Here is a 23,165-nt window from a genome sequence, read left to right as displayed (position 1 = left end):
TCTTTTTATCAAAATTTATTTTTTATCACACGCTTTTAGTCGCTAAGAATACGTATATGATATTTTTATTCCTAAATTACTTTTGATTTGTAAATATATTGTTTGCTTTTTTTATTTAAAAACAAACAAACAATTAGCCCAGAGTTATCTAGGAGAGCCCATGTTTCTTTGGCTGCGAATTGGGCTGGACGAGACGACGACGACGAATGCGACGATCAGACGAGCGAGGCTGTGACTGTGAGTGGCTCCAGCCAACCCTGCAGCCTCCCCACAGGGGGTATAGTACGTGACGGTGATCGACTGATCGATCGGTCGGTGATCCCAGCTCCCAACGACTACCGACTGGCAGTAGGCCCAAAACGTCGCTTTCACGTCGGTCCGGCTGAGCCGCTGCTGCTGCTGCTGCACGCCCGCATGTTACCGTGGCAGCAGCAGCGTGAGCGTGCGACGGCGACGGCGACGGCGACGCCGCTGCCCAGTTTTGATGCCCCGGGAGAAGGGTCACACTCACGCCTAGCCTAGCGGCCCTAGCCAGAGGGATCGTCGTCTGTCGAGCCGGCAACCTGGTCACGGGGGTACGGCGGTACGAGGCGCCGCAGGATGGTACCTGTAGCCGGGATCCGTCCTGTCCGGGCCGGGCTCCGGCAATGGCCGGCCTGCATGCCAGTGCCAGACCTGACGATTCGACTGCCTCGACGGGCCAACACGTCCGCCCTCCCATGCTGCGACGACAACGACGACGACGACGCTGACGCTGAAATATAGCAGCAGCAGCAGAGCACAGCATGCCGGATGTGACATGCACGAGCGAAGAAGGACGAAGCAGTAAGCTCATCTGCTGCTGCTGCTTGCTGCTGGGTTCTTGTGATGAGGCCACAGGATTTAATCAACAATGGAAGAACAGAACTGACGATGATTCAGCTAGTAATCGTGTCCCCGACAGAACTACAAGCTCTTTTTTTTCAGTACCCTGAAAGAACTACTCAGCCTACAAGAACTACATCGATTCACCCTTCCCCACTCACCAATCCTCTCTCTCTTCCTCACCACCCTCTAATACTTAGCAGCTAGCTTAGCCTTAATAATGTACCGCAGACTTGTTGATATCCGTCCAGCGCTCACTTGCAATAGTAAGGAACGAAGCCATGTGCATTCCTGAAAAAACAAACGGAAATGCAAAGTAAATTCCATGGCAAGCATGACATGAATATTTTGAGAGCAATTTTACGATCATGAGAAGGTACCGGGAGGTTCTAAAATTTCAGTGTAAAATTTTGGTTCCTCTTATACCTAGGTATTAGGAGGTACCAAATTTTACACTAAGATTTTGGTATCTCTCCGTACCTAATCAAGGAACATAAAATTGCTCATAATTTGATTAGTCAATAGGTCACTAGTTTCATATAAAAGAAACTCGAATTACTCATAACTTTCAGAAGGCAATGAAGCTGACCTGATCATCAATCTCTTTATTTTTCATATTCGCGTGACTCCACAAGAACATATACTGGCTTACCATTGAGCTTGTAGAAATCCTGTGAGAGAGTTGTTATCTCAGTTAGCCGATTTCAAGCAATAATCATGACACTTTTTTATATTGCCAAGGACTTGTAATTTAAATAAGTTTAAAAGATTTATCACATCAATCGCAGCTACAACATTTCCTAATGACCAGTGCAAGAATGGCAAAGCAATGTGTATCCGGTGTTGCTAGCATTTAACAAATATTCTTGCTTTAGTTCTGAACCAGCATGATCTCTATCCTGACTTCGGAAAGATGCCGGCAGTGTATCACTCATGTTGTAACATGAATCAATCAATCAAGATAGTTGTCATGCTAACTCAAATATAATTACTATGACCAGAAGATGAAATTAGCGTAAAGACAGTCACTGTATCCTTATGTCATCCTTTGTTTTACTCCTACGGGAACATTTCATTACAACCAAACTTTCGTAGCAAAAGAGCCACAGTTAAATATGTTTTCAGGTATTATTACTATTATTATTATTTATTAAAAGGAGTCTAGTCTTGCTTTGGAAGAAAAACAATTGTCCAACAATTCTCAAGTGGTTTTGTACAAATCTATGGATGCCCAGCTGGTACTGTTATGAGTATCCCAATGGGTGGGGAACAGAGTAGACATGGTGCTATTTAGTATGGCAAAGTTGTTCCTCACCCCCATGTAAACCCAAACCATTGCCTCAAGAGTCCCATCTATATGGCACTAAACGTCGGGAAGAGTACAAAGCATCTGATAAAGATAATACTGTACTACAGGTGCAACACTGTTGGATGGAACTGCATTCGTATCTTTAGAATGTGATCCATGCTCCAGTTCAATATGCAAATACCTAGCCTCCCATCGTTTCACTTGGGCGGCTGCTTATAAACCAACATTTGAATTGTAAAACTTATTTAGAGTTAATTTTATATTTTTTTTATCGTAGTTTATTTTACAGCATTTGATTTTAAATCGCTACAGATACTTATATAAAAGTTTACCCACAAACTATTTTTTATTTGCATGTAAGCCGTTTTAATTTTTCTACCAAAACGCGAAATGATGTGATCCCTAAAGTGACAAGTATAGAATTGTCGAAAATGTTTGTCAAAGAATACACGGATAGCTGTGAATAATAATGTGGCGATAAGAATACCTTAAATTTTGGGAGCCCAATCAGACACGCGCACTCAGCAACGTCAGCTCCAGCGCGTTCTGGAAAGCAAATTGCTAGGTAAGAGAACTGAGCCAAAAAAACAGTGTTTTGTTCTTGGGAGTTAGGACAAAGATATGGAATATAATCCATCCAGTGAAGTGCCCAAAATCCATAATAACAACCTATTATTTTCATGTTAGAGGCGCAGCTTGGTTGAATAAAAATAGAAAGTAAGCATGCCAAATGGTATTACTGATGGCCTAGAACATGAAGAATAAATGATGTACAAGGCCCTATCGAATTTTGATAGTGCCAAAACTTAGGCCAACAAGATAACTACATTTTTGGTAGGGTTAACATTTCATTTTGTTTGTTACTAACAAGAGAGAGAAAACTGATGCTACCAAATTTTGTGTTGTAGCATGTGTTTGGTTTGCTACCAATATTTGGCATGATAATAAACCACACCAGCCCACAGTAATTTGGTGGGGTTATCTCTCTGAAAAAGAAAACAATGTGGGGTTACTTGATTCACTAGGACAGGAGTACTCGAAACATGTAGTGTCAAAATCAAATCATGTCCTCAAGCAAACTCCATAGGACATATCTTCAACCAAGATTCTCTCCAAAAGAAAAAATCTTCAAACAAGGATTGTCACGATTATAAAGAGTCACATCGCATTAAGGACAACAGTTCACCTATAAGCAACGAAGATATCATGGTCCTCCACCGGTCACCACTAGATGGTACGGCTGACTGTCGCTGGCTACTACTTTTTCATGACTACTCGATTTATTTCAGACACTATTCCCTGTACTAGATTTGGGTTAATAGTGTCAAGAAGCTATGCTCGGGGTTGTGGGCACAGTTCCAAGACATGGTACTGGATAATTTGATCTTGAGAGGCAAACTGCCAAGCACTAGTAGTGCTTTGCTCCAACATGTCACGGGATCACAAGGCATTATCGAGACCCTTCACTGTTACAGGCCAGCGTGTTGTGAATGTGCGAACGGAAAAGAACTCTGCAGTTTTTGCAGAAGCGACAGAGAAATAAATAATAAAGATTGCACCCAGCAAGAAAATGTCATTGCAAGATTATTGTCAGCATTTCATTTCACAGGATGCATATCAAAATTGATCACCAATTCCATTTAAAACGCATTCTGTGTTAAGCAGATGGTGCATACCAAGAAGCCTTATAGCAGCACAAAGTGTCCCACCGGTTGCAACCAGATCATCAACGATCAGCACGCGCTCGCCAGGCTCGATGGCGCCAACATGCATCTGCAAGCAATCAGTCCCGTACTCGAGAACATATGTCTCAGATATCACCTCGCCTTTCACGTTTGTAGAAAAGGCAGATGTTAGGGATGGCGGTTATTGCAAAAATCACATTTGAGAAGCAAAGCAAACACAACCATACTTTACAAGAAAGGTAGTGCAGAATACAACAGTGTGTGTGTTAAAAAAAAAAAACACAACAGTATGTGCCTATGTGATACTCTAATAGAACATGTGATGAAAAAGTGCAAAGGGAGAAAGTACAGCATATCTCTTCAGATTACATCATGGGCAGCATAAAAAGGGACGGACTAGTGCAGCAGCTTTGCTGTCAGAGTAATGGAACAGAGCAGTTCTTTTATAAGCAGGTAAGGTAACTAAGCACACTCAACTAACCTGCCAGCACAGGCTAATCATATCTTATATCAGCAGCAAAACAGATTACACAATGAGTAAACTAAGCAACGACCAAGCTTTTTCTCAGGGAGTCTCTCACCTGGGAGTTTCTTGGGCTTACGCAGCGGTATGAATTTGGCGCCAATAGCCAGCGCAATCGCCGGGCCAAATATGAATCCTCTAGCCTCAATCCCTGTTCAAAAACAAAAAAAAATGTCTCACTCCTACACAACAACAACAACAACCACAACCAATACGAGAATGAAGCATCAAGTTGCAAACTGCCAAGCAGATGGTCAAGAACAAACAATGGCAGAAAAACTAAAATAATAACCCCAAAAAAACATTGGGGGGGGGGGGGGAGAACAAAGAACGAAAACCAGGAACAAGGAATCGCAGAGAACACAGACAGAGTATCCAACAAACAACAAAGCAAAATCTCAGAAGCAGTACTTTCCAGTGAAAACGACAGCAGATCGGGCACGTGCATGACATCAGTGAGCGAGCCAACCCCCCTCAAGTGGGGGTAAAAATTAAAAAGGGACGCCCCCATCAATTATAGGTGTACCCACCGTCCGTCCGATCAGGCTAGGGCGCTGCCGTGGGCCGTCGGATCCGACGATGGCGCCCTCTTTTTTTTCGGTCCCCCCCCCCGTCCGCCGCGACGAGATCTGCCCCGTGGCAGGGCTTCCCCCCCCCCCCCCCCCCCCCCCCGATACGCTATTGAATGCGGCAGATTGGATTCCACGGGCCGGTGGTGATCGAAGCCTGGAAAAACGCGACGCGCCCCGCCCGTGTGGGCCAACAAGCGCAACCCCGCAGCCGCAGGCGCAGCGCACGGCGCACCAGACATTCTGGCGCGCGCGCTGCCCGGCTCCGGCGCATCGCGCGGCCGCCTGCCTGCCTCACCTCACCACCCCAGCCCACCGTGGCTTTTAACTTTTTACCGCTATTACGGATTTTCATAATAGATTTATCACTGGATCTATCTGTTATAGACTCATGAGGATCTATATGTTATAGACAACGAGTAACAAATTTTTTTAACCGCTCATAAAGGTAGCAAAAAAGTTAAATTTCTCCACACGCGGGGCCCAGGCTTTTATCAGTCCCACGATAGCGACGATCAATCTCGGTTCGTATCCACCAGGATACGGCATTAATAGCGCCCGCCCAGTGGCTTTCCGGAGGTAGGTAACCCCCTCGCGCGACGGCCGGGCGTGAGATGTCTGTCAATGTGAGTGTGAGGAAGATCACCGAAGTGGTTATGATAATACTCCTAGGACAGTGTCCTGATGATTCTCCCGAGGAAAGCAACGGCGCCGGGGGGTGGTTACGCGGAAAAAGTGCAGCGCGGGGACGTGGTCGTGGTTGCGAGGTGGGCGACGAGACGACAAGGCGTGGGAGGGAGTAAAAGGACCAGGAGAGGACCAGGGGAGATCTCGCGCAAAGATATTATGGAATCTGGGAACACCGCCCCCCGCCTCCTGTCCACCTCCGCCCGCCCGCGCGCGAGCGAGAAATACTCCGTATCCGTAGTAGTAGTATGTAATACTTGTGCTAATAAAGAAACCGCGAAAGGTGTCTCTGTTTACCGGCGACGGCGGCGATGCCCATGCCGCGGTAGCGCTCGACGAAGATGTCGACGGCGTCCTTGAACACGCCAGGGCGCAGCAGCAGCGGCGTGATGTCGTTGAACATGATGCCTGCATGCATGCGCGCGATATTCAGGAAGATGTCGACGAAGATGCATGCATGGTTAGCGGCGAGGTCCGGCGAACCGGGGCGGGGGGGGGGGGGATGGGTACCTTGCTTGGGGAAGTGGGGGACGACGCGGATGGCGTCGGAGATGCCCTGCAGGCGGGGGTCGACGGCCGGCGCCGCGTCGGTGATCTCGGCGTCAGCCCGGGCGGCCTTGGCCTCGGCCGCGGCACCGGTGTGGCCGTTCAGCCCGTTCTCCTTGGGCAGCTTGGCCTCCATGGCGACGTTGCAATTGGCCTCCTCGCCCATATCCTCCTTGGCTCTCTCGCTCGCTACTGGCCACCAGCTAGCTGCAACCCCTCCCTGCAATGGAGTGTCAAGCTGAAGAAAGGAGTTAATGTTATGTGGTGGACGGGTGAGCGAGCGAGTGATGAGTGGCGTGTGCGTATATATAGCAGGAAAAGGAGGAGGGGGGTCGGGTCGGGTCGCGCGTTTATTAGCCTTGGAAACCAGCAACGCGAGGCCGGCCAGCGAGCCCTGCCTGCTGTTTATAAAGGGAAGGGCAGGGCAAGGCAAGGCACGGTGCTGCAGCGTGTAGGACTACCCTACGGCCGTATTAGCCCTGTCCCGAAATAGACCGTTTTTTATTTTTCAGTGTTCAATGTTTAATCATTCGTTTTATTTAAAAAATTTATATAAATATTTAAAATAATTAGTCACGCATAAAGTACTATTCATGTTTTATTATCTGGTGTATTATTTGGTGAGAACAAAAATATTAATCATTAATTTTTTTAAATAAGATAAATAGTCAAATATTAAACACGGAAAAGCGAAAAAGTCAGGAGGTAGTAGTACATATCTCTCTATATATCTCTATCTCTATCGATCACGCGAGCTAGTATGCGTGTGTGTCTCTCTCTCCGACTGTGCCTAGTTGTACGTGACAATGTGCCATGCGTGGGTGCGCGCCCCTCTCGCTCTCCGTAGCCAGCCGGCACCTACGGCGAGCCAGCGCCTCTCGCTCTCTGTTGGTCCTGCTGATGAGCAGTGAGCAGCCGTTTCAGCGAGGGAAAGGAAACAAAACGGCCCGGGGGAGGAGTTACTGCTCCTCTTGGCGCATTTCCCTCCGCGCCCACTGTGATTCCGTGACATTTTGTGTTTATCTATAAAATTTATTTCACAAATAAAAACTAATTAAATGCAGTCACATCGGATATTTACTGTAGTATCACATAGACTAATTATGGATTAATTAGGCTCAATAGATTTGTCTCACGAATTAGTCTAAAATTATAGATAAATTTATTAATAGTCTACATTTAATATTTATGATAAGTGTTCAACCTGACGCTCCAAACACCACCTAACTAATTGCAAATTGATATTAGTCTCGTTATTATCCTTGATGTCGCTAATACAAAGTGAATTTACGCATGCAGCACTAGTGTTTTAAATAAATGGGTTTGTTCCGCAACATAGAGTGGCTTTTTTTTTCATGTCCACACTTCACCCTTTGTTTTTTTGTCGTTGGATTTTCTTTATTTTTGTGAATGCCCATAATTTTATATCGTACACCTAAAAATCCATATGCTAATAAAATTCTCTCCTCTGCCCATCTCCCTTTCTCCAGTGGCAGCGCCTTTGGCCTATCGGCAATAAGCTCCGCCACTTTCAGCTGCCTCTCCTTTCTCAAAGATAAGCTTCGTTAATGCCAAATTTGCTCTCTTAACTGATAAGAATGATCTTGTGGTGGCATAGATGACGATAAGGGCACGGTCATGTCGAGGTCACGAGATGCAAATCGAAGATGGATCCGTGTAGCTTTGGCAGTGTGACACATATTGGGTTGGCATAATATTAAATTTTTCGGTGAGGCTAAAATGCTCGGAATAGCGGCTTGGCGACAAATCTACTTGAGGGTTGTCTCGATGACATAATAGCCCACAATGGCATTGATTGAATGATGACAGGGAGCTCTCGGTATGTCTCTCCTAGCCGACTCTTCTTATTAGTTTTGGCTTTGTCCTCTTTATGTACATCACTAGCAATTTGTGGGAAAAAAGTGTCTCGAATGGAGTCATGCCCTTTCTATCTATCGTAGAGAAGCGGAGAAGCCGTAAGGCATAGCTTGGCCGATGAGTGTTGTTATCCCTACAGAGGCACATATGCCCTCTCCAGAGCATGAATAGCCTCGAGACGTCACTTGAACATCTCAATTGACATCGCGGCTTCTGATGTGTAGTGTAATAACACTGACGCTTAGAATTTATCTAAGGTGGTATAGATTCACCATTGTTCAAGCTCTATGACAGTGATGTTACTGTTGTCATGTTGATCTCTCTGTATCAGTCAAAACGATATACAAAATTTAAGTAACAACACATTTGGGTAAGCATAATTAAGGTTCTCTTATAAGAGGCCAAAGTTGAAACTGTCTAGTAGCCATGCATCTAATTACTACTCTCCTTTCAAGAGAGTGCATCTTCCTTGTAAAAAGATATTTTAAAATTTAGAAGACATTACTTTATGGTCATGGCGGTGAATATATTATGATTGATTTGTAATTTATTTATTCCAAGTGTAAAACAAAGTTAATTTTCAAACATTTTATTTGAAAAATTGGGAGCATAATTCTCAAGCTAAGATTTATTAAACAGTTAATGTATAAATATGTATGTGTGCAAGTTTGAACATAGGCCACTTCTTATATACTATGACTAGCTCTGATGATATGGTAAACTCGTGCCGCCCAAATAAGAGCTCATTAAGAGCATCTCTAAGAGACTCTCTACTAGCCTATTCAAGCTAAAATTTAGTCATTCAACGCCAAAAAAAAAATGCTCCAATAGACTGGCCAACCTGCTGGCCAAACTGGCTCCCTCACTAGCTACATTTGGCTAGGTAGCCAGCCTTTGCCCAACCCTATAGACTTACCAAACAGGGGGTCCCACCATCACTACTACTCCTACTACTCGTGTAGTACTACTATTACCGCTGCTCTGCTACTACTACTCGTGCACTACTACTACACACGCCGACGGCCGACCACCACCGCCGTCCGCGCTAACCACCGTCACCGTCCGCGTCGTCGCCGTCCGCGCCGACCGCCGCCACCACACACCGTTGCGCCCGCCGCCGACGCCGTCCACGCCGACCGCCACCGACCGCCGTCGTCGTCCGCCACCGCTGCACGTAGCCGCGGCCGCGGCCGTCGTCCGCGCCGTTGCCACCACCATCCTCTACCGACCGCCGCCGCGCCCACGCCCGCCGTCCGCGCCCACGGCCGCCACCGTCCACGCCGTTGTCGCGAGTGTCGCGGCCGCCGCCGCGCCGCCCGGACGCCTCCTAGTCCCGCGCCACCGCCTAGCTCAGTTAAGAAGGAGAGAAAAGAAAGAGAGAGAAAGAAAAAGAAAAGGAAAGAGGGAGGGAGAAAGATAAAGTGAGAAGGATAGAATAGAAGAGGCTGACATATAGGATCCAAATGTCATTAACTCATAATAGAGAGGATAGATAAAGAGATTGTTAAATTAAAAAACGAATTTGACTTGTCCAATGAAATGGAGAATGATTAAATATAGATTTAAAGAGTCCAATTTAACCATGCTGTTAGAGATGCTCTATCGCTAACATACGAGCGTCCGCGTTGAGCTAAGGATCCAATTCAACAAAGAGTTTTCTCATAGCTGATAGCTTTGCTTTATAAACAAGTACGTAGTACTACAGAATGTATAAAACGTCGAAACTGCCGGCACGTCTCAACCAGGCGGGAGCATGCGCGCGGGGCGCGGCGAGCATGCCACGCTTTCAGTATTGTTTTCGTCCAGGTATTTTGGGTACCGGACGCGTCGCCCGTATATGCGACGGCCGCTACCGGACGGCGCGCCGTGTCGAGGCCTGCCGAGCTGAACCGCGGCCGCTGCACCGAAACCGAACGTACGTCGCCGTTGAGTGATGGCTACGTCGTTCATTAATAAATAACCGGGACGCGACGAGAGAGAGCTCCTCGGTGTCGTTCGCGCGGCCACCAACCTGCAGGCGCCGGCGCGTAGGAGTACCCATGTTTTTCCTCGGTTTAATCATCGGCCGGTACGTTTGCATTGCACGGCGTGGGTTGCCCATTTGTCATCCGTATGTACCAACGATGCGGTAGCTGCATGTGCTGTGCAGTACAGCGCTATCACGGGCTCGATACCGCATTTATCGTCGGCGTACCGATCCATGTCGATAGTCTCTCGGTCCCAAAACATAATCGTCTCTATCATTTAAATCTTATTCTAATCTCGTAAATATTTTTAAAGAAAAAATATCTAAATTACACCTCTAAATTTTTGGGTGAGTGCGAGTTATCCCTAAAACCAAATATATAATGTTTTTTACTCTCAAGTGCCAATACTGGGAAAAAAAACTCTCAAGTTTCTAACATTCCATATTCTCCCTACTTTATCCCACCTATTATCTCACTCACCTCAATTTTCCTTCTCAAACGTAATCTATATTAAATAATTTAAAAATATTTATATTTATGGACAGTTAACTCAAGTCCAACGACCGTAGAGAGAGAAGGTATGTTCAAAGGTAGAGCCTGTTGTAGGCTCTATCTTAAGCCACGTTAGCAAGGAGAGTCTATTTTATAATGATACGTATAAAGATAGTGTCATGCGTGATTTTTTTATTAATACAATAAAATATTTTTTATTAAGCTAGTTTTCTTTTTATATATTCTCATGTAAGAAAGTTTCCTTTAATAAATAATAAGAGTCGACTCTAAGCCATTGTCACAGCTTTTCTCTCTCATTTCTTCTCTTTCCTCTATATCACCAAATTTGTTTACGTGACGATTAAAGAGAGTAAGCTAATAGACACCTTTGTACCTACCCTTAGATGTGATTTGACAACTAATCTGACAGCTTGTTATATATTAACCATCAAATACACACGATAATTGCTTATTTCCATGTGTTCCTTTGATGAGAGGTGGGCTCATATAATCATGTTTTGAATTATCCACCTTCCGCACATATATACTCCTAAACGACTGGCTTTCATTTAGAACAAATACACAATCGAACTTTCATTCTGCTCCTTAAACAACGTATGAACGAAATGTAGCCACCCTTTTTAGTTGTCAGTCAGTGTATTGCCCGATCTATTTTTATTCATATTATATAATTATTTTCTATTTGGTCCAGAAAAATCGCGGTTAGTAGGTATTGATTTATACTAGACTTAATAATATATATTCTCTCTATTTTTATTGAGTTTTGAATATATGTTTAACTGTTCATCTTATTCAAAAATTTTATCTAAATATGTAAAATTTTAAGACGCACTTAAAATTTCTATAATAATAAATTAAATTATAACAAAGTAATTAATAATTTATATATATATATATTGAATAAGACAAATTGTCAAACGTGAACATAAAAATCAACGGTGTCATATGAAAAATAAAGAGATTGGTTTCTTTGCGATGTAATATTTCTATAAACTCGTTATGAGTAAATATCGACTTGCGCACAACTTCAAAACTAGTTTAGTTTTCCCATAATCTATAATTTTGAAAATCAAAATTAATTAATATTACCTCTATCTATAAATGTAAAGGGTCCTAACTATTTTTTATACACATGTACCCGTCATTAATAAGAGGTGTTTGCGGTAAATTTGGTGAAAAATAAATGATTGCATATAATTGTTACAAATCACATATAATTGTTAGGTAGGGAAGTAGTATTTCCAGAATTACATATAATTGTTACAAATCTAAACCCTTGGGCCCCTTATATTTGTGGATGACGTAGGATGTATACATAATATGGATTGTTATTTTTAGTGACTTCCTATGTAGCATTCAACATCAGATTCTGCTAAAAACTATCAAATATATCTATAGTGTAATTATAATGTATTTACATGGCAATGCATGCAAAGACGGACATAAGACTTGCGCAACTAAGCCTTGAGCACCTCCAAAACTATGTTTAAGTTCTCTTAAATCACCTTGTGAACTGTAGAGAAAACCAACAACCCATTAGTTCAGCTATAGTTTAGCCTTAGCCTTAAGTAATTCTTAGCTCCGTCATTGCTTGCATGCAGTCTCAATCTGATGGTTGACAAATTGACAGATTTCCTCCGATAATTTTTCTATTGAATGCTAATTAGATGGCCAATACTATTACATTAATATGTACGTGATAAGTATAAAGAGTCAAAAGATTTTTACAATGACATGTTTTATCTAACACAAACTTTTAATGACATATTTGGTCATGATAGTATATTATAAAACAATCAATGGTCAGATTATTATATTGTTAACATGGGACTATGGGAGCTTCTCAGCTTCCTCGTATTTACAATTTACATATGTACATAAATGTATTATAAAGTTATCTCCATCACAAACTCAACAAACACTAGTTTTATGATACAGAACTAGATTTTAGTGTAAATTACATTTTGGACCATATTTTATTATCTAATTTTCACTCTTGATCATCATTGAACCTAACTTTTCACTGGTCTGAGTAATTTTTTCACTCTTGCAACTTAGACCAACTCAAACAACTTTTGCTACATATCAATGACCTTAAACACATTAGCCTTGATACATAGTGAACACTCTTAAATGTATTATTTGTCAGAGGGGAGGCTACACGTGGCTAAAAGTGAGAATTTGGTGGTTAAAACGCGAGAAAGGGTAGAGGTACCTAATCCAAAGTGAAAATATGAGTTTAAGGGTGATCCAAAATAATACTTATACACTAAAAGACGGGTCACTCTGCAATTTACTCTAGATGTGGTAAAGGACATAAAAAGTATTATTGCTTCAAATCATTACTATCAAGTTTCTTTTGACTAAGGTACAACATCCTATCGCCTTGTTCTGTTCTTTATAGCCGATTGAGGAGTTTGCAACTACTCGAGAGGACAAATAGATAAACTTAATATTTAAAAATTAAGAAGTTGATTAAAAAAGTTCGCTATAAAACTGTTTATGAAGAAAGTTGATTAAAACAATATACCGTTCAAAGTTTAGAAAATATGCTCTCAATAAAACGGACGAGACCGGTATTCAGAATTCTTTGCAGCGCATTAGAGAAGTCCAGGGTGTAACGAGTAACAAACGAACAGTAGCATTCATTCTCAGCTTTTACGTGCATTCATCATGAATCATGAATGGTTAAACTGTGTATTTTTTAGAAAAATTATATAAAAGTTCTATCCTTCACTTTTATAAAGTAGATTTTTAATTTTATAGCAACAAATTTCATTTCTATACTATTAAATAGCTATAAAAAATCAAAGAAAACTTCACCTTTCATCATTCGTCTACCAAATAACAGAGCCGGGAGCACGGGACTTCGAGAGGGCGATTGGAGGAATCGTGGTAATTAAACCAGACGGAGGCCTTGTGAATAGACACCACCCAAATCATACCGCGCAGGCGCATGCAGTGCCAACTTGTTTCGCGAGCACGGAGCACACCCGGTGTTTAGACTGAGAAAACTTTTTAAAAAAATATCACGTTAAATATTTAATCGGATGTCGGAAGATGTTTTTAGACACGAATAAAAAAAAATTTCACGGCTAGCCTAGAAACCGCGAGACGAATCTTTTGAGCCTAATTAATCCATCATTAGCACATGTTGGTTACTGTAGCACTTATGGCTAATTATGGGCTAATTGGCTCAAAAGATTCGTCTCAATATTTATTCCATAACTGTGCAATTAGTTTTTCGATTTATCTATGCTTAATATTTTATTTAGGTGTCAAAAATATGATATTTTTAGAAAAAAAATTACTAAACAGGGCCTCAGTCCCCTACGTAAAGCCGGCACAGGGCAGCTCAAGCTACGCCGCTACAGTCTCACTGGAAAGAAAGGCTAGCAAGGCCAGGGCGGACCCCCACTGCAGTGGCCTATGGAGAGATCCATCGATCGATTACCATACACGATGCACTGTGCATGCATGCAGCCATGAGCCAATGCATGCAGAGCTACGGCCTACACGGCGCCTACGCTACCTGTCTACTGCTACCGGATCGGATGATAATTATCAATAGGAGTCTATAAGACAGCCGTAAGCATATTTTAAAGAGATAAGAGGGAAGATAGAAGAGAGATAGACTACTAATTTATAGCCAGTTATACACGGGCTCCAAGATAAAATGTGTGTGACATATGGGACCATGTATTAATGTTTTGTAGTTAACTATTATATGAATTGACTATTAGATTAACTATAAATAAATTGGAGCCAGTAGTTGGCTATACTATTGAACTTGCTCTAACGGCTACCATTAGAGGGCTGACGCGGATGAGTACAGTAGCCGATCAGAAAAAAGGGCACAGATTTGCTACATAATCAAAGGGAAAGAAGATATGAAATGATTTTTTTAGTTATTTTAGGAGTTAATTTTAAAACTTTGGATGGATTAGATCTCATTTCGAAATATTTGATTGACTCTATAATTATTAAAGCAATAGAATGATTAACTCTATAATTATTAATTTAGGAGTTAATTTTGAAATTTTAGTTATTCCTAAGTTCAACTCCCTGTTAGAGCGAATATTTTAGGATTCTAACGGCTTTGTGCTTTCAGTGGTAGGCGACGTACCGGTCAACAACGAGGCGTCTATGGTGATTTCGTCAATCTCTCTAGAATATGCCGACCAAGCTTCGGAGGTGCTCATAGGGATAGGGTTTATGTGCGTGCGTTTGTTTTTAGGGGAGAGCGTACGTATATTGTGAGCGTCTCCGTTGTACTGTGTTCTAAAAAATCATAATAATTAATACAGAAATATTTATATTAAAATATAAAATTTAATTTATATATATGATTATATTTTAAGATGGATGGATCACACCGGTATACTACCTCCGTCCCTAAATGTTTGACGCCATTAACTTTTTTATACGTGTTTGACCATTCGTGTTATTCAAAAAATTTGTTAAATATGTAAAGTTATATATATGCATTAAAATATATTTAACAATACATGAAATGATATAAAACAATTAATAATTAAGTAAATTTTTTGAACCAGATAAACGGTCAAATATATATAAAAAAATCAACGACAAACATAAACGTTTTGGGAAGAAGGGAGTAAGCATTACGTTTGTGGAGTTAATCACTCGATCGAGGGGAGGAGGCCGGCGATCCTTCCACTGTGGCTGATCTGGCAGCCGGAGATTTCCCCGGGATGCGTGCTGCGTGCTCGTACGACTGACGTACCGATCGATATTTTCGATCGGGTCCGTGTAATCCGTCATCGGGTACGTACAATAATTGCACATACAGGCACTACCACACAGATCGACGGTGTACAGTTTTATGTGTCGATGGATCGATCTTGTTGCACGACGGAGACATGTAATACCTAAGCGGGCGGCTGATCGAGCCCTGTGAATTGAATGAACGAATTAACGATATGATCGAGCTAGCGAATGATCGATCAAACGAGGCAGCTGACCCGTTCTTTTCAACCTAGCAAGAGTGTCACTCTCTCTATATCCACCAACAAACTTTTTAAATGGCTAGAGAATGTGTTTGGTACGAAAATTTTATATATAGAGAGGTTTTTTAAATATTAAATAAGTCTACCTTTTTTAATATTTAATTTTCAATCAATTATACGCTATTTCCCTGTCCCAAAAATAAGTTTATTTTTAGGTTTTAGATACAATATTTGACTCTTCGTCTTATTTGAATTTTTTTGTGATTAATATTTTTATCGTTACTGGATTATAAAACATGAATAGTACTTTACGTTTGATTAATTTTTTAAAGCTTTTTTAATAAATTTTCAAATAAGACGAATAGTCAAACGTTAGACACTGAGATCAAAAAATAATTTTTATGGGACAGAGTTAGTAATTACATTTCTAGTTTCGTGTAAGACTAACAGGCTTATGAATAAAGCTGACTTTCCTGCGAGGCGCAGGAGGCTTAGCATGGATATAGAAAAAGTGTTGAAGAGGGCCGGCATGTGAACTACTGCGTGAGAGTTGATGATGATTGTGCTACTCAAGAACCAACTGTTTCTTTCTTCATCGATCGTCCAGTGTGGGTCAGTCGATCATCAGTGGGACAGATGAAAGTAAACGGGGCCTAAAGACGATCGAGACGATGTTTGGAAGACGTACAGATCGAGAGAAGAAAAAGAATTATAATGAAAGACGGTCTCGAGCAGATCAATGCGCCGTTACATGAGGGCCGGCCGGCCCCTCGATCGATCCGTAGAGAGGTTGATATCGTGGAAATTTTTCGCGATCGTGATCGAGTTTTTGGAATTGGTAACTGCCGCTAAGCCAACGAGAATCTCCGTAGTCCTTTCGATCTGCCTGCCCCCATGATGATTTGGTTAGATGCTGGTTTGCTGGTCCACGGAAGCAATTAGTATCCCTCCTCCATGGTGGTGCTCGCTAGCTCGCTGAAGCTAGAAGCTAGCTTTTGGTTGTGTGATCATCGTCTGGAAAACCCCCAAAAGAATAATCCGCTGTATCCTCTGCTAATTGACAAGGACTAATAACCTTGCATGCAATCATTAACAGGAATGCTGGATCCAGACTCCTCATTTCTGGCCAACTTGTATCACTGCAACAACATGTAACAACTGGCATTAATTACTACAAAAGTATTTTCATCGCACGTATTAAACTATCTTATTATTTTTTAAAAAAATCTATATAGTTTTTAGGTGATAGATAAAAAAACAAGTGGATACCCAACTGAAAGGTGAAAATCCATCCCCAAACTACTTGCCAAACTATGGCTGCGTTCGGCTAGATTGATAAATTAACTTATCTCCCTCGTTTTCGACGTGCATGCTTTCTGAACGGGGTATATTTTATAAAAATTTTCTATATAAAAGTTGTTTTAAAAAATCATATTAATTTATTTTATATTTTTTTAATTAATTAATCATATACTAATCTATTAGTATATTTTGCGTATTATAGGTAGGTTAACTTATACCCCATAGCCTATATAGAAATCCAGATCCAACACGTACGTACGAGGCCACATAAATCACATGGATCTGGACGTGTCCTGTCCGCGCGAAATCTTTCATGGGTGCATGGTCCACTCCGTTCAATTCCCCCGTCGCGTCGTCTTTGGTTGGTACAGTACGTACGTACTCCCAAAGAGATCAACACATTTCTCTTTTCGCTCTCTCTCTCTTTTTTTCCCCCTGGAATTCACAATGATGGGGGCGATGGACATGAGTGCGCCTTTAGACTGGCAGCGGATCGATCAGGGGACGATCCCACCCATCCTAGCCAAGCTAAAACATATACTATCGCCGCGCGTAGATAGCTATGGACGCCACGGCGAGGGGATCCCCCACCACATCCGGGCCGGCGTGAGGCGAGCGACGGCGGCGCCTTTCCGCGGCGCAATCGAGTGTTCAATGGACGCGGATCAACGACCAAATCACCGTTTCAACAGCTCGTTTTCGAGCCCGATGATAACATGTAAGAAACGAGAGAATATATATCCGCTCGAAGTTTGTTTTTCAGATGAGCTTTCTTCCGTCAACGGCTCGTTTCGTCCCGACTTGATGATGATGCATTCGTTACGTCCCGGTGATGATGCCGCCATGATCGCTGTATCCTGGGGGAGGATCACGACCCCCATTTTTTTTTTTAAAAAAAATTCTTTTCTTCCCTAGGTTCCAAAAGAGGCAAGCTAGGCGGCTAGCTAGCTAGCCAGCGATCGAGCTTAGGCTAAGGGCGTGTCTCTCTCGACGACCGCCAGGCCGTCCTGATCATCCGCCCGCATCCATTCCTTCAGCCTCTCGATGGGTACAACGACCCGAGCGCGAGACTACCGTTCGCGTGACGTTTCGTGCGTTTTTTTTTTTCCTCTCCTTTTCCGCGTGGATTCGAGCCGCGCGCGCGACGACGTGCGAAATCGCGATGGCCCGACGCCGCGCGCGACGCAAGCGAATGATCCACGGATGGACGGACGGACGGACGTATGGAGCGCGAGGAGGAGGGAAGGGGAAAGGCGAATCTGGGGGCGCGACGTACCCGCTGCAGGTGAGATTTGTGTGCGCTAGTAGCTGCTGCTTCAGCAAATATACATTGTTGTCCTACTGCAGTACCAAGGCCGCGTTCATCGGTGAAAGGGTAAGTTAACTTACCTAACACGAAAAACATAGTAATAGATTAATACATGATTAATTAATTATTAAAAAATATAAAATAGACTAATATAATATTTTAAACAACTTTTCTATAGAATTTTTTTATAAAAAAATACACCGTTTAGTAATTTAAAAAACGTGCGTATGGAAAATGAGAAGGTAAGTTATCTCATGGAGGCAAACGAACGCGGCCAAGCCTACTACTTTCAAAAGCGTTGTTGGCGCAGCGCGCAGTTGATTTTGCCTATTGCGGTAGTACTCTGCAGTTCTTTCAGAAAAGAGGTTGACACTGTTTGGGCTTTGCGGGGGTGTCCGTGTACCTGTAGTCTAGCTTTTAAAAGCTGGATTCAATATCTTTTATGCACTCCTGTGTTAGGTGTTTAAAATATATACTCCTATATATATACTCTCGATATGGTTTTTTATTATGGTTCAGACGTTCAGTACGCTGACGTAACATCCTATGTGGTGTATATGTTTGATCATTGCCTATTCTTTTTTCAAAATGTGATGAATATAATAGTATATTGCAACCAACGTATTACCCCGTCCTATAATTACTTCAGTTTTCGTTTTTCTATGTTCAACGGTTGATTATTCGTCTTATTTAAAAATTTTGTAAAAAAAATTTAAAAAATAGTCACGTATAAAATATTATTTATATTTTATCATCTAGTAACAATAAAAAAATTAATCGCAAAAAAATTTCAAATAAGACGAAGAGTTAAGACATTGTATAAAAACTGAAAAATAAAGTTATTATGGGACGAATGCAGTAGTCACTTTCAACCATATACTTCATGAAATTCGATCTTTGTCTTCCATTTATATGGGCAAAATAGATTTCTTTATAGGAATTGAACGTCAAATTGATGCGAAGGGTATGTAAGAGATCAATACTCTAAACTCAAGGACATAAAGGGAATAAGTAAAACTAAGGGGCATACGAGAGATCGAGTAAATATTTAGGGAATAGAAAGGGTTTTCTCCAAAAATATATAATGTGTTTTTTATGTGCCACTTTGGCGATAACTCTACAAGTTTATGCCTAGACAATTACTTTGTGGTTTTACAAGATTTTAGTGACACTATACTCTCTCCAGTAAGCCGCTGCTCCAGTGTGCCACTTGGACCATAACACTACATCCAACAATTGAGTTTACGCATATCTTTTTTTTATGTGTTCAAACGAAAGTATATTCAAATTTATTGATTGTAAAATTCAATAGTGTACTCAGATTTTATCCAAAATGTCAAACATGTGTATACTAGAATATAATATCGGTCATGTCAACTAAGCAGTGTGGAGTCCCTTTTAACCTGGAATTATGCAGCGCATATATTTCAACGGGGCAGCTTTGATTTGTCACTAGCAATATCATTCTTAGTTTGGCCACTAGGCCAAAAATAATCTTGCTTTTGTCAGCCAATGGAAAAGTGAGATGGATATGACAAAATGAGTATCCCGTTCTTTTCAGCTTATTCACCGGAGCGGATTGTTTGCTCTATGTTTCTAAATATATGTTTTACAAAAAAAAAAGTCTTCTACTATATATTGCTTATTTCTTGGATCACTTATCTAAAGTTATTCAAGTATATTTCTCAAAACATATACTGTATATATTCAAAAGGAATTTTTCTCTCTGCCTTTTAGCAGCCTTATAATCATATGCCTAATTTTTCTCTGTTTTGTTATGATGACTTCAGACTCCACGGCCCACAATGTAGAATCTAGCGAGCATAGCAATTTGTGGTGAATGATGGCCTAAATATTGCCCATTCATCCAGTATCAATCAGCAGAATAATTCCAGCAAAGCTCCTCTGAATATGGAAGGTGCTCAAGAATCTACACGTCTAGCTTGGCCAGCCTTTTCAACACGAAAGGAAGAACTTTGCATTTGGTCCCTTTTTTTTTTCTTCCAGTAATTGCTCAACAGTTTGTACCGAACTATTTTTCTCCGGAACCAATCGCCTCTCGCCCTTTTCCAGTCTCATTCTTTCCTCTGTTTATAAATTGGATTCTCCAAATACTAGGGCCTCCTCTCAGATTGATATTTTTTTTATAAGAATCTTACTGGATTTTTACTGAATTTCATCCAAGTCTAAAGAAGGCCTAGCCGTGTAGGGAGGAGTAATAAGACGGAAATGGGCTAGCTTGCCTCTTGGTTTGTGCTGCCAATGTCATGGTTGAAATGATACAATGGCTCGATCGCAAGTGCCACCGGAGGGAAAATTTTTCCTCAATTTTCATACGCACGTTTCCGATAGCATATTTTTAATATATATACACATATATATATATATATATAAGTTGCTTAAAATAATCATAGTAATCTATTTTTTAAGTTTATAAAAGTTAACGCTTAATTAATCTAATCATGTACTTATTAGCTTTTTTTCGTTTTACATACGCTGACTAGACTCGCTCACAACTTCGAACAAGCCCAAAATCATCTCCGTCTCTTCCATGTCCCTACATTTCGTTCCATATCACCATATAATCACAGAACGGTAAAACGGACAAGGTTTTCACCATCAGGCCAGGGCATCGTCAAAAGAGCAATCTCATATCAAATCTTGATCAGTTCCCTCACAGCCGGTGAAATCCTCGCACAAATTTTTCCTTCCACTAAAGCTGCTGGTGCTCCGTTCATCACCCTTGCTTCTTTTTCAGTTTTTTTTGTCTCCTTTTACCCGTTCGTTCATTGTATTGCTTCTCAGAGATCGAGATGGTGCTAACTCTGAAATCTGCAATGTTGCTGTCAAGGGCTAGCAATGTTCCATGGCCGATCTTGACGAGAGGTCCTGTCCAGCGATTCTGATATGGAAGGCGCTAAGATCTTGTTTATCCAATGCTGCATCTCGATCGATCGGCGCTGTCTCGCGTCAAAAGCCAGCATCATTAGCTGCAACACTGCCAAGAAAAAGACGAGGCGTCGCCCTCGCCTTCCATGTTTCCAGTAGCGACGCTGTAGCGATGGATGGATCAGCACACAACGCAAGTGGAGGAACAGAAGCGATGTGTCTTCCGTGTCCAACTGCCCAACTGTGCTGATATGATCTTCTTCTTCATGTGAAACTTGGAGAGAAAAGTAGAGTATCGGGAAGTGCTAGCTTTGTGGGTGATTGTTTGGATTTTTTGGAAAAAAACTTCGAATGGTATATTTGTAAAGAAAAAAGAATTTATGGATAAAAATTTTATATACGTGTTCTTAACGATGTAAAAGCAAAAGATTGAAAAATAACAACGATAAAAAACCTTAAAATCAATTTAAAATTAAGATTGAAAATTTAAATTTTGGCTTATAAGCATAAGCACAAGAGAAAAGATAATTATGTTAGAGATCGGTTGCCATAACGGCATGGACCTATTATCTCTGTGTCATATTATAAGATGTGTTTTACTCTTCATAGATTTATATAGATGTTAATGAAGATATATACACATATGTAAACATATACATTAAATCAACAAATTTAGCTAGGACTAAAATATCTTATAATATGAAATGGAGTAAGTATAACTTAAATATCTTCGTCACGTAAAACCTAGAGAGAGAGAGTATGATATGTGCTAGCGAAGAGATCCTTGGTCAGGGTTCATGTGTCAGTGTATCAACAGTCATTCATAAATTAGAGGTTAGCAGTCCAAAGAATATAAATTGAAGTAAAAATATTGTGAGCCTAAATTTAAGTAATCAAATTTAGTGGAAACAAGATAGTTATGCACCCTCATATTTTCGCTTATGCTTATGTCTGTAAGCCAAAATTAAAAAAAGCAAAAGGATGATTCCCACTTATCAGACCGGTACAACCGCTCCAATCCTGATATAAATCGATCAGTGGGGCATGAGTATCTCTATTGCTTTCATCAACAAAACTGCTGATGTGATCTAGGGCATGGTGTTGCTAAATCTCTGATGTGACTTGCCAATCTACCTCAAAAATATCTAGTTCATCCATTGGTGTGGTAGTCCCCATACCTGTCGGACGAGATATAGGGTTTGTTTGGAGAGCTTTAGATTATGAGAAACAACTGCTTAATAGCTAGCTTCTGAGAATCTGGAAAAACTCGTAAGCCTAGCTTCTCCAGATTCTGGATTCTTAGTTCATTTTCTAAAATCTATAACTATAGATTCTCAGAAGCCGTGGACCGTTTGGGACAGCTTCTGGTAGAAATAGTTTCTGAAAAAAGCTGCAGCTAAGATAAACTCCCCAAGGCCATAGTGATTCCTGTGCAGTGAAGGATACGCAGATCAAATTTCAGGCGTGGCGATCTCGTTGCGAGTCTTGCGACTCACACTGTTCTATCACCTGCCGTCGAGAAATTTGACAATTAGCCACGCTTCTGTATGGCAAGTTTGCAAAGGCGCACGTATTAAGTGGCTAATCGTAACTAGACGCAGCTGATGTCTATCTGATCTCCCTTTCCTAGCTCCCTATCTATCAATAACTGTGATCAAAACAAGGCCAATCTCGGCAGCAACAGCAGAATTATACTTAAGGTAAGTTTAGGAGTGAGTGAAGCTGAAGAAGAAGCAGGTAACTCAAAACGATGTACCTCATTCTTAAATAATAAATTAAGTATTAGTCGGTATAAATTTGAAAAAAAAAAGAATTAATATAAACTTTAAAGCAACTTTTAGATACGATCAGTTGGTTTAAACATATATCCATTTGACACTTTAGAAAGCGTGCTCACAAAAAATAAGTAGATTTTTTTATAAATATATTTTTAACGATTTAAAAGTAAAAGTTGAAGAATAAAATTTGATGAAAAAAATTTAAAATCAACTAATTGAAAAGTTAGCCTATAAACATAATCATAAACGAAAAGATGACGTTGTTGTTTTTTCCTTTTACCAGCGAAAACAGCCAGGGCTTGTTCAGCTTGCAAAAACATCCCATCAAATTTTTGGACACACATTTGAAGTATTAAACGTAGTCTAATTATAAAAC

At 41.1% G+C, this 23,165-nt stretch overlaps 1 protein-coding gene across 1 annotated transcript; it reads right to left on the bottom strand.

Moving 5' to 3' along the window:
* Positions 1-881: 881 nt before the first annotated feature.
* Positions 882-6,547, bottom strand: LOC102708031 (adenine phosphoribosyltransferase 4-like). Its single transcript, XM_040521009.1, has 7 exons — positions 6,148-6,547; positions 5,935-6,045; positions 4,440-4,532; positions 3,850-3,999; positions 2,661-2,719; positions 1,454-1,535; positions 882-1,155 (listed from the first exon to the last, which is right to left on the bottom strand). The coding sequence occupies exons 1-6, from the start codon at positions 6,347-6,349 to the stop codon at positions 1,470-1,472; spliced, it is 681 nt and encodes a 226-aa protein (XP_040376943.1). The 5' UTR covers positions 6,350-6,547; the 3' UTR covers positions 882-1,155; positions 1,454-1,469.
* Positions 6,548-23,165: the final 16,618 nt, after the last annotated feature.

This window comes from Oryza brachyantha, chromosome 2, assembly GCF_000231095.2.
Source record: "Oryza brachyantha chromosome 2, ObraRS2, whole genome shotgun sequence".
Taxonomy (NCBI): domain Eukaryota; kingdom Viridiplantae; phylum Streptophyta; class Magnoliopsida; order Poales; family Poaceae; genus Oryza; species Oryza brachyantha.
Note: the sequence above shows the minus strand (reverse complement) of the source record. Positions and strands in the feature narration are given on the sequence as shown.